Consider the following 12611-nt stretch of genomic DNA (forward strand, 5'->3'; position numbering starts at 1 on the left):
CTGTCTGAAGCATCAAAACTAAGGCTGAAACATCTTTTAGGGAACATACTATGGCTGTTCCTACTTAGATGCAATAGTATGTGGCTGTAGAAATAAATGAAACTTTGCAAGAAATATAAAAAAAGACAAATTTGCAGGATAGGAACTGTCACATTTCCCCTCAAGTTGGTTATAAATATATAAAAGTTGGTTAGAATGTTAGATATCATCTGTAGCTCTACAATCAAATAATATTTGCACTAATTTTAAAAAAATGCAATGCAAGGTGGCAATCCTTTCCAAAAACTAACATAACAGATTAAATGCCTCCCATGTAATGTTTGGGGCCACAATCATGTGCATGATTACATAAATCTAAAACTGAGTGTTCTCAATTGGTTGACAGATGTCACTCCATGTAGGATTGGGCTGTAATCTGCTTTCAGAATCACCACCAACACCATAATCACAACAACCAGCATAAACATCAACATCATATTGTTCTTAGCGTCCTTATATGTCATAGCACCATCTCACAGAAGGAATAAAAACAAAGCTAACTTTGAAAGATAGAACTGCTTTCTTATTTTTTTTTTTAAAAGCCAGTATATAATGCTGTTGTGAAGAGTCTGCAGTGCCACAAGTAGGGAATGCCAATTAGATTAGCAATAGAGCCAGAAACATGATGTAACATTTTTGCTTTCGCTCTTGATCATTTCCACATTCTAGTATATGAAAGCTGCATGTAGAAGCCAATGTAACAACACCTGCAGATTAATACTGTGCAGTGCAGCCATATTTTATGTCACTTGACAGCTATGAAGAAATGTTTTTTTTGCATGTCAGTTAATAATAAAACCTATTAAAATCCAAAATAATATTTTACTAATACAACTAGTAAACATAGCATGAAAGAGGTTTTATACTTTTTGGACAGATTAGCAGTAATTTTCCAGGATGTCAAAAACAACAGCAATCCCTCAGATCAAATCCTAAAGATGTTATGGCTTTAACCTGAAATCTTTTTCATGCAAAGCATGTCCTTTACTATTTTGATACAGCTCCTTCCCAGTCAGACATGTTTAAACCTTCAGTTTTAGGACAATGATGATCAATCGATCACCACAGTTGCCTTGGAGTCTAAGAATATAGTTCTCCAGAGAGCCATTGTTGTTTGAGCGTTGGACTACAATTCTGGAGAAAAGGGTTCAGTGAAAGCTAGCATGTTCAAGGAGTCACTATCATAGCCCAGTTTCTCGAGCTTTGCTAGGACTGTTGTGCACCATTCTGAGTGGTGGAGTTCACTCAAGGTGAGTTGGGTCAGTGAGTTACTGGAGCTATGGAATGAAATGTATGCTACTGCTGTTGTCAAATATGACATACTTAATTTTATATGCATGATAAATTATCTGAAAATAAAAGAGAGAGAAAATGGAAAGAGTAGCTGCCAAAAAGGGAATAATTTAAATACAGACACAGTGTTTCCCCAAAAATAAGACATAGATTTCTAAGCATTAATGCAATATAAGCCATACACCCAAAATAAGACATAGTGATTATGCAGCATACCGGCGTGGAGTGGTAAAGAAGGCCACGGCTGTGGCTGACTTACCAGCTCACACCAGCATGCCCTCCTCCCTGCCCAAGCAAGGGAAGGGTGCACTCTAAAGTCTCCCAAACAGAGGGTACAGGAGCAGTGGCAAGCCCCAGTATGGGGAAATGCTGCAAGAAGATGAAGGGGGTGGGACCCGCTCGGGCCCCCATCCTGCCCACAACGCAGCTACATGGCTCTTCCCCGACGCTCTTGCTGCCGGAGGAGGATATCAGAGCGCTACTCGCTGGGCTGCCTCTGGCTGTTGCGGGGCTTGGGTGCCACAGGGTTACCTCCCTCACCGGAGCAGCAGCCCACTTCGGACTTGAGTACTGGCTATGGATATAAAAATAAGACATCCCCTGAAAATAAAGCACAGTGTGTCTTCTTGAGGAAAAATAAATATAAGACAGTGTCTTATTTTCAGGGAAACACGGTAAATGTGGTATTTGAATTTGTTTTAGACAGAATTAACTTTGTGGTGGGTCTGGTATGACTTAGCTTCAATTCTTCAGCTAAAAGAAATCAGTATCAACCCAAAGAAATCTGAAATGTATTAATAGAATAGACACAGTTCCTACCTCTTTTAGATGTTTCTGTGCCACCGACACCAGCTGTTCAGAGCTACTTCTCGAGGTAGAGGGAACAACATTAGTTGGGACCTCTGAGACCACCTCAACTGACAGGTCGGAGTCCTGAGGGCAACAGAGACAAACAGACCCCTCAGTAGTGTGCTGAAGTGGTACTGTATAAGAGAATCTTTGAAAGGCAGTATAGTCTGATAACGATACTGACTGACCCAAGTAGCCTCTATATTTCTAAATTTTTTAAACTTCTTCTGGCATTTAAACTGAAGCTTTTGGACTCTGAATATATTTGCTTTATTTATTTGTTCAATTTATATTCTGCATTTCTTCCGGCATGAGATCTACCACGAAGCACAGGTAGCCCAAATTTCACTAAGAAATACTGAGAAATTGAATGTTTTTGTATCAATTAAAATAATTCAGCAATATTTTTAAAAGAAAAAATAGGAAAGCACACAACTGAAACATTACATATTACTTTATTTAAAAAAACCAAACAGCCCCACTACATACTAGTATTTCTGCATGAAATCTTAAATGGCCACAGAAATAAAAGCTTAATAGCAACCTAAATTTTCATTTTGTGCTAATTTTACACTTCCAGTATGAATTTTGAGAAGCTACATGAAGAAACTAAATGTGTGAATATATGACTGTCACTTTACTATTATGCAAATAGTACTGTTTTAAAGAAGTTGGAAACTTCTGTGATTTATGGTTTCCAAGTCTTAACAGAAGATCTAGTTACCATTTAAACTGAATACTAAATGCCTGCTTATACTTTTATATATATATTAATTGACCTGAATAACTTTATACAAAATCTGCAAGACCAATACATTCTATTTGCAACAGGACATTCAGAAGAAAAGAAATACTTTTTTTAAAATAAGAAGACCCCCCACCCTTACACATTAAATGAAAAAGAGGATAAAATGTAAATGTTATGGCCAATATGTAATTCACCAGTTATGTAGCATATTGTTGCAGAGTATCTCTACTGGAGTACAGGATCCAACAATACTGGAAATGATTGTGTCATGGACACTGGAGACATGTAACCTTCAGTTGTGCAACAGTCAGTTTAACTCCCAATTCACTACCATGGACCAAGCCTATGGAATTTCTGAGGCTGTGTAACCAATTGAGCAATGTTTTCCAATTTCTGGGTTTCTGTGAGTTTTTTGGGCTATATGGCCATTTTCCAGTAGCATTCTCTCCTGACATTTTGGTTGCATCTATGACAGGTATCCTCAGAAAAACTCACAACAGCCCACTGATTTTAACCATGAAAGCCTTTAACAACACATTTTCCAACTTCCTTCTGAGCAATCTTCAAGGAGGTGCAGCAGCTACAGCATTGACAATCACATATAATGGCTTGTAATGCTGCAACAGGATTCTGACGAATGTGTGTCAGTTCGTAACTAGGAGTTAGATGTCTGTAACTCGGGGACTGCCGGCCTATATATTGTTTTAGACAGTTTAAACTTTTAATATTTTTTGGTTTTTATTGTATGGGTTTATTGTATTTTTAATTATGTTTACTACTTTACATTTTAAATTGTTTAAACTGATTTTATTATAACTGATAAAGGATGGAATATCATTTTATTAAATAAGCAAATCAACATTTTTAAAATTGAAAACCTAGTTAATTCATTTTCAAATACAAGGGTTTAACAGCCACTATAAACTTGAAACTACTACTGTATTTTTTATGCAGAACAATAAAAATGTAGTTCTGTGTTATACAAATTGCCTTATTCAAACAAGCCCACGGCAAAAGTGTCAGCTACATAGAAATGCCTCTCAGTTATCTGATCTACTTAATATATAGTTGTTTTGTTAAGCAAAATAAAATTATGTTTCATTAAAATAGCTTTGTATTTCCTGACTAGCATATGGAATATAACACAACACAAAATAAGAGATGTTTAATTAACAAATAATTCAATTGAATCATATATCACTAAATAAGTCCACTGGACCACTTATACTGAATACCAGCAGCTTTCTAGAGTGTTAGAGAAGAGTTTTTCTGAGGCTTATGAAAAATGCCAGGAATTAAATAACTACTAGATTTTAAATCTTTCAGTTTTGTCTTCTGAAGTTTAAGCTACCTTCCCCTTATTTTATGTATGCAATCCATAGCAATTTTCAATGTCCTAGTTTCTAAGAGATGGGCAATCTGGAAAAGCGCTGCGCATATAAAACAAAATTGCAGTATAGGATGAGCATCCGTTATCTGAAATTAAAATACTCAAAAATTCACAATTATCCAAAATAATGTATAAAATTACCTTCACACAATGTGTACAAAATATATATGAAACATATATGGAATTTCGTGTTTAGACCTAGGCCACATCTCCAAGCTATTTCATTAGGTACATATAAATAAATTTCAAAATTCAAAATGCCTCTCATCCTAAGTATTACGGATAAGGGATATTCAATCTATATATTTCTCTTGGAAGGAAACTGCCTATGATTATATATATGGCTATAGCATGATATAAAAAGGCAACATGTGAATTACATTGTTGCTAACAAAATCAGATAGAAAGGGAAAACTTGTGCATGGAAACAGTATTAATAAGACTTGGAAGTTCCTCTTAATTTAAGGCAAGTCATAAACAAAAATGTTATGCCATTATATTATATTGCTTACAAAGTTTGAATAACCTGAAACTCAGCATCAGTGAAATACCTGACTAATTTTACAAATGTGCTAAACTTCAAACTAGTCCAATAAATTCAGAGAAAGTACAGTAAATAAAAAGATGCTTATTATAGGCAAAGAATCAGTGAAAACTACTGATGTACTTTATTCAGGCTTGTTGAAGAAGGAAATCCTTCATGGTTTAATGAGGTTGCAAGCAGTTCAGTTCAAAAGTAATTTGGGTTTTCCTGCCCCATTAAAGCCTACAGTAGCAAACTCTCCATCACAGCACATAAGAAAACTGGGACATGAGGGGCTGAGCAACAGCAAGGTTATTAAAGAGGAAGAACAAAGATGGTGTGAGAGGCTGCAGCAGTTTGCTTCTGCCTGTGTTTACTATAGAATGAGCAAGATTCTGTCCTGTATCTTCCCCAATCTGAATTACTGGAGTGAAAAAGACTTTTGGACTTTAAACTTAGTGTGCAGCAAAGGATGGAAGCCCAGGAGAAAGGGAAAGTAATAGAGAAAAGCTGAGACATTTCAAAAGTATCTAAAGATGGGATGTCAGAAGATTGATTGGGACCGTTCTTGCCAAATCAGGGCATGTTATTCTGAAACTAGAATGATTCCAGTACCCCAGTGTTTTCTAATATATTCTATGTGTAATGCCTATTCCTTTATTTAAATAATGTGTTCTTGCTAATTAGGGCGCATCTACACTGTATAATTAATGCAATTTGATACCACTTTAACAGCCATGAACTAATGCAATGAAATCATGGGATTTACAAAGCCTTCAGCTTTCTTTGACAAAGGAGATTAGTGCCTATTCAAACTATAGCTCCCAGGAATCCACAGCTTAGAACCATAACAGTTAAAGTGGTGTCAAACTACATTAATTCTGCACCCTGAAATTGCAAGAATTTAGGCCAAAGCATCGGGGAAGGATGCAGCTCTCCTCCTAGCCTGTTGTTTCATCAGTTTCCTACTTTTGCCAAATCAGAATTGCCCCGCCAATAATTCTCCCTCAAGATATTTCATGATGGCTGCTAAGGATCAAAGAAGTTGAACTTCAGGTATGGTCAAGTAGCTACAATTTACAAACTGGAAATATTGCAGGATGATTTTATTAATGGCATTACATGACCCCATCTGCACTACCATTTAATGCAATTTGAAACTGCATTATATTGTCAATGTAGATGTGGCCCCAATCAACAGAGTCTTTGGGCTGCATTTTCAATAGTTCTTATTGGGACCTATGTCTCTTGACTTTGGAAGGAACATTGCTTCCCTATAATGAAAGAAAAGGACAGAGGTACACGGGCACTAAGAGAAATGATTACAGTCTAAGAGCAATTCTCAGGGGGCTACTGAAGCCTGAGGACTCAAGAGTTTTTTAAAGAAGTTACTCTACTGTGGTGAACATGGATTCAACATGAGAGTGCTTGCAAAAAAGTCATAAAACATACAACTAGCAGATCTTTTGATCATTGACTAATTCTGGGAACACAGAAATGTTTCAGTCACACAAAAACCAAAGATTTGACCATTTCTCTGTGTGTCATCATCTCCAAATGCCACATCAAATTTTAATTTACATATACACGGAGATGGCGATTCAGAAACCACTTTTTAGGAAGTGAAGGAAGTGTAAAGGAAGGTGGACTAGAAAATGTCTTAATGAATGTATTATCCTTGGGATCCAAGCATACCCTGACAGCACATCTTAGTACAAGCACTTCTAGATAACAATCGTTGTGATCACTTCCTCACACTGACATCTGTTTGATATCTGGGACATAATGCTAACATTATGGGATTAGGAGGGATTAGGATAATAATACTTTTAAGAGAGGACAATCAATATACTTCTGATAAAACCTAGCTATCTTGCGAAGAAAATATTGATTGGTTGAAAATAGAAGTGGAATGAAAATGTGACAATTTCCCAACTTGGGTTGAATGTGATTTCCCATCTCCCCAAGAAATTTACGTGAGAAGAAAAATGGCATATCACAGTTCCCACAATTTGCATGAACTTTTTTCTGTTATCTATAAAACATAAATTGTACACTTCTTGAAAACTGGGCAACAGGTTTGGGAAAAACTGCACAGCTTTGCTTTAAAAATGTTTCATAGTTGACATTCATCAGGACTTGGAAAATAGAGATTTACCATTCTTAGCTGAAAGCAGTTTGTATTTCTTGTAGGTGTGTATAATTTTAATTAATGCCTTTTGCCTGCTAATTTGTAAAAACACAGTGAGAAAGCAGGACCCATGAAATACAAAAGGAGTCCTGTAATTATATAAACATTTGATGCAAGGTAGCCTATCAAAATAAATATAAAATAGTTTAGAGCAAAATGCAAATGCACAATGCAGCATAACGGACACTGAATATCAATATTAAACTTGAATGATTTGCACATGTAAAATAATATGCAAAGCTTAAATATAGGAATATTAAATCATAAAGCTATCAAAACATATGCCTTTAAACCAGTGGTTTCCAACCTTTGGACCTCGTGGTGTTTTGGACTTCAGTCACCACAGTTTCTAACAGCTGGTAAGATGGCTGGGATTTCTGGTAACTGCTTACTATAATACTCTATAATGCTCTTTTCATAAGGAAACAGACCTTGTGACCAAAATTTAGCATAAGATTACAAATAATTAACAAACCATTAAATATAAATATGGATTATATACATATAACCTAGAAAAACAGATGATATATATACATACAAAAACAATGGACTTCATAATTTTTGTGAAGACGAATATTCATTCTTATATATCCAAGTGGATATATATCATACACACACACACACAAACAATGGACTTCTCATACACACATGCACGAAAGTAATATGCTGTAAAATTTCAGTAAATGTTTATATCCATGCCTAAACATCATATGATCCAAAAAGGAAATATTCTTTCCGAACGTGATATATTTGGCTGTATTATGTTAACTCAAAAGGTTTTCATACATCATCCTTTATCCTGGATTCAGCTGAACAGTATGTGAGACATAAATTAGCTTTAAACAAGCTCTGAATCAGGCTCAAGCTAGTTTTCAAATTAAAAAGCCGTCAGTATATTATAAGGTGCTGTCATTTTATTACTGCAATCAATTCTGTGTGGCCTAAGGTATAGGGGAAATGGATGCTGTCTTCATTTGCAAAGGGTTTATCTCCTGCACCAGGCACTGAACTACTTGACTGCAATAATGAATTTGGAACCAAAGTTACTAACAAAGACTTGAGAAAACAGCAAAGCTGAGGACAGTAGTTCATTTTTAGAACTGGATAATGGGGGATTCCTTTTGACAGAAAAGCTATGAAACCATTTCTTTTAAACTGGACAAATAAAAAAGAAAAAAAAACCTACAATTTTCCTGCTACTTATTTCCTTTTAAATTTCAATGTTACATCCTATTCCACTGCCACTAGTTATTGCCATATATTACAAGTACATACATGAAAATCCTTTATCATTCTGTATTATGAAATTCTGAGATCAAACTACAGAAGCACTGATTGAATTGAATTTCGTTACATTAAGAGATAGGTTTAAAAAACCAGTAAGCTTTTAAATAGTAGGTAATTTTCTGCTGAGGGATAATTTAGATTTTCAAAGAAATGACTACAACATTTTTATTTTTGTACATTGTAGTATAGTCACAGAAGGGAACTTCTATTGAAGGGGCATAGAAGCTCTGTTTGTACAAAGCTTACATGTTATCTCAAGGTAAGTTCCACTGTAACATTAATATTTGCTAAACCTGATCACACTCAATGTCTGCCAATCTCACTGTAATCACATTTACTCAGATGTCCTACAGATTCCAGCAGAATGAATGGCTGTGTACAAGTAATAGATGAGGTTAAGGGGTAAAATTACATATTGAATATTTCAGGTTCAGGCCTTGACGTGCGCAGAAAGGTTTGGGAAAGACTTCTCATAGAAATCTTGGAGGGTTGCTACTAATTAGTGCAGAAAATTCTGAACTAGATGGAACAGTGGTGCAACTCGGTAGAAGGTGGCTTCTAATTGTACAATCATACAAGGCTATTTAGGCTTGCACTATGTCATGAGTTTAACTTAACTGAACAATTGCTTTTCAAAAAAAATTACATATCTACCATTTAAACATTTTTCTCACTGCTAATTTTTAAACAACTATTATTTTGGATCAGTAAATGACTTAAAAGCCATACATATCAATTAGCACAACATTGTCATTTGTAAATGTGCTGCAATGAACATGTGGCTGGCTATGCGCATCACAGCTATATGCAGCTTCCTATATTTCTGATTCATTTTTGGATGACAAATACATTATTTTTAATAATTTTATTATTTCATACATTTATATCCCGTCCTTCTCACCGTTCTTCTCTCAGGGTGGCTTCACAACCATTATAATAACAATTACAGTCAAAACAAATAGTTAAAACATCTATTATATAAACATCCATTTAAAATTACACAAGTTCAAAGTCATAATCCAAGGTCTGTCCATTGTCAATCACATAAATCATTGTCATTATTATCAATGCGTCTGCTGCTTGAATGCTTGGTCCCACAACCATGTTTAATTTTTTGCCCTAAAGGACAGTAGGGAGGGGGCTGACCTGATTTCATTAGGGAGGGAGTTCCACAGATTGGGGGGGGGGCACCACTGAGAAGTCCCTCTCATCTCCACCAATCGCGCTTGCTGGGGTGGTGGGATTGAGAGTATGGCCTCCCCCGACAATCTTAACCTTTGAGGCAGATAATAGAGGGAGATATGTTTGGACAAGTAAGCTGGGCCGGAACCGTGCCAGCACTTTGAATTGTGCTTGGTAGAAGACTGACAGCCAGTGGAGCTGACGTAACAGGGGGGTAGTATGCTCCCTGTACGCCGCTCTGGTGAGCAATCTGGCTGCCACCCGTTGGACTAATTGAAGCTTCCAAACAGTCCTCAAATGCAACCCCACATAGAGCACATTGCAGTAATCTATTGAGATGTAACAAGAGCGTGGACCATAGTGGTTTATTATGCATCATGTGAATATTGTCCCATATGGAATGGCATGAGTTTACACATGAAGCAAGATAATAATGAGACGGCAACAATGCAGTATGAATATAGTCAGTCGTGCATACACATACATACTTACAATCAGTTAAGTATTCACACATACTTATATATATTTATATACAAACACATATATTGTGTAACTTGAAGTAAATTCTGAATTTATTCCTTTCATCATTTACTGTATATACTACTGTATAAGTCAAGGGCACGTTTTGGAGCCAAAATTATGGATTGTGATAGAACCTGTGTATAAGTCAAGGGTCATTCTGTGAAGAAGGAAATGTGATAGCGCAACCCCAGGAGGCCAGCCATCCTTGACTGCTGCCACCATTTTTCCATCCAGGCATTCAAAAAAGTAAAAAATGGCACCATGACAGAAAGAATACTAGGCTTTTAAAAGATTTTCCTTGGATGGCCTAAGCTGAATTGAATTGAATTGTTCTTTTTTCCCCTAAGTGTTAAAGTATGTACATTGACTTGTGGATAAGTTGATCCAGAATGTTGATTGGGGTCGATTTTTTTTAATGAAAGTTTCTAGACTTATACATGAGTATATACTGTATATATACTGCCTGTCATTCAACTCAACTCTGTATATTTGACTATGCATCATTAAGGAGAAGCAAGTATCATAATTCTCTTTTTTTCTTTGCACAAAGTGGCAGCTTTGCTTTTAATTCTGTTACCATATTGGTTGTCATACTTATTTGTGATATTAATAAAAACAAGCAGGAGTAGTAAATGCTTTCTTTGTGGAAAGGCCCAACAGAGCACATTACTCATATTCTTTGTTCTAGGCTTATTTAGAAGCAGGTTTGCCCTATAAGGTTGAAAAGTATCAGGTATGAGACAAGACAAAGCAGTCTTGCTATAAAATTGATTTAATGCAAGCTAGTTGAGTGTTCCCAATGCCATTTAGTTGTAAACTGCTAATACAGATCCTATTATTAATACAGTTGAAGCCTAACACAAAGAAGATTTTATTACATCTAAGTCAGCAGTATTAAAATTGAGCCTGTTTATTAAAAAGGAATGAACAGTCCAGCTACCACAGTTTAAGGGGCAAAATTAATCAGCAACCTTTTGCTGAGCTCACAATAACTGAAAGGTCAAAACTAGTGCTGCTTCAAAAGCTGAGAAATTCTTCAGTCTTCATAAATTAAAGGCACTGATAATTATGCAGAGTATTACTCTGCTAAAGTCACTGGAAATGTTTTTAAGATGGGCCCTCCAACAATTGCATTCAAGCCGAATAAGGTTATATCTATCAAATTAATCTGCATAGTCAGTTTTTCTCTCTCTTCGACTATCCCTTCCCCTCATTATGATAACTTAAATGCACTTTTGTTACATTCTATTTCCTATGTTCAAGGACATTTTTGTACTCTAAATACAAAACAAAAGCCTTTTCTATAAATGATGTTCTGCTAATGGTAAAACACTAACATAAGATATTTACAGGGTCTGAACAATATCATAAAGTAGGACACATACTTCCAGGTAAGGGAATCTGAGTATTTTGTTCCTTGACAGTACATGACATGAATATTTTTAATGCTTAAAAGCCACAGGATAGCAGTTACCAGATATTCTCAATCTGAATGCAGTACAAAAATGTTCTTTCTATAAAAAAAAAAAGACTTGTGCATGGATTCGGAGTGGTTGGTACTCTTTGGCCAATCTGGCTTGTTTGGTTTGGCTGGATGGCTGTAATGGCAAGGACCCAGCCATCATGTTTTCCTGTCCGTAATGGGACTACGTGGCAGCCGATCACGGCGCCTCCTACCCTATGCGGCATCACAGTTGCATCCTGACTTCAGTGTATTTTTTGGTTTGGCTTCTGCCTTGGGCTCTTGAACCTTTTTGATTTTCCTTTATTTTCTTGAATCTTGTTATTTAGTGGGACTGACTGAGAGTTAGGAAGCTGCGAGACGGATGGGTGGGTGGGGTAGGGTGGGGTGTTTGGGGGCTTGGAGAGTCACCCTTTTAGCTTCTTTTTCTTTTCCCCTCCTCGCCTTCAAAAATAATTCTAAAAGATAATAATAATTACTAATAATAATAATCCTAGCAAACAAAAAGAAAAGCCTAATTTTTGTTTGGAAAACTACAACCACTTAGTTACCTCTCCTCTAGAGTCAAAAGGAGAAACAGCTTTAAGGAAGCATTAAACTCAAAGCAGAAAGGCATGGGGGGGGGGGGAGGGGGGGAAGGCAGGTACCATTCTAGGCAGGGCCTGCAGTAGAGAGAGTTGTTAAAATACAGCCGGATATGGCTGTATTTTCCGGATGCGGATCAAAAATTGGCATCCAGCTACCCACCCATTTTTGGGAGGGGAGTGAAAATGGATACAGGGGTCTACTGGTATCTGGCCAGTAGAACAGGCATTTGTCTCATATGTTTCATCCTGGTATTTGTTTCATATGTTTCATCCATGCTTCTGTACCGTACTGGGTGAAGCGGTGAAACGAAAGCCAAAGAAGCATAAAACTGTCTGTTTTGCTGCTGTTTGTTCCTCTGCCTGCCTGCCGTTTGTTGCCTCTTGCCTGCCTCAGTGCCTGCCTTGCATGCAGCCTGCTTATTCTTTAAGCTCAGGTCTCCTTACAGATCAAGAGGGAGACGTCTCAGAATCAATGGCGCCTTAAGATCCTGCCTTTAAGCTCAGGTCTCACAGATCGAGAGGGAGACTTCTCAGAATC

At 36.6% G+C, this 12611-nt stretch overlaps 1 protein-coding gene across 8 annotated transcripts in view; it reads right to left on the reverse strand.

Annotated features, from left to right (window-relative positions):
- The window catches only part of phf14 (PHD finger protein 14), a 154012-nt gene that overhangs the window by 23642 nt on the left and 117759 nt on the right, over positions 1-12611 (reverse strand). For 5 of the 8 annotated variants that reach the window (XM_062957826.1, XM_008112575.3, XM_008112573.3 and 2 more), the window contains one exon: positions 2152-2265. The exons of the other annotated variants lie outside the window; for them this stretch is intronic. In XM_062957826.1, the coding sequence (XP_062813896.1) occupies positions 2152-2265 (114 nt within the window). The remainder of the gene's footprint in view (positions 1-2151; positions 2266-12611) is intronic. 8 annotated transcript variants of the gene reach the window in all.

This window comes from Anolis carolinensis, chromosome 6 (genome assembly GCF_035594765.1).
Source record: "Anolis carolinensis isolate JA03-04 chromosome 6, rAnoCar3.1.pri, whole genome shotgun sequence".
Classification (NCBI taxonomy): domain Eukaryota; kingdom Metazoa; phylum Chordata; class Lepidosauria; order Squamata; family Dactyloidae; genus Anolis; species Anolis carolinensis.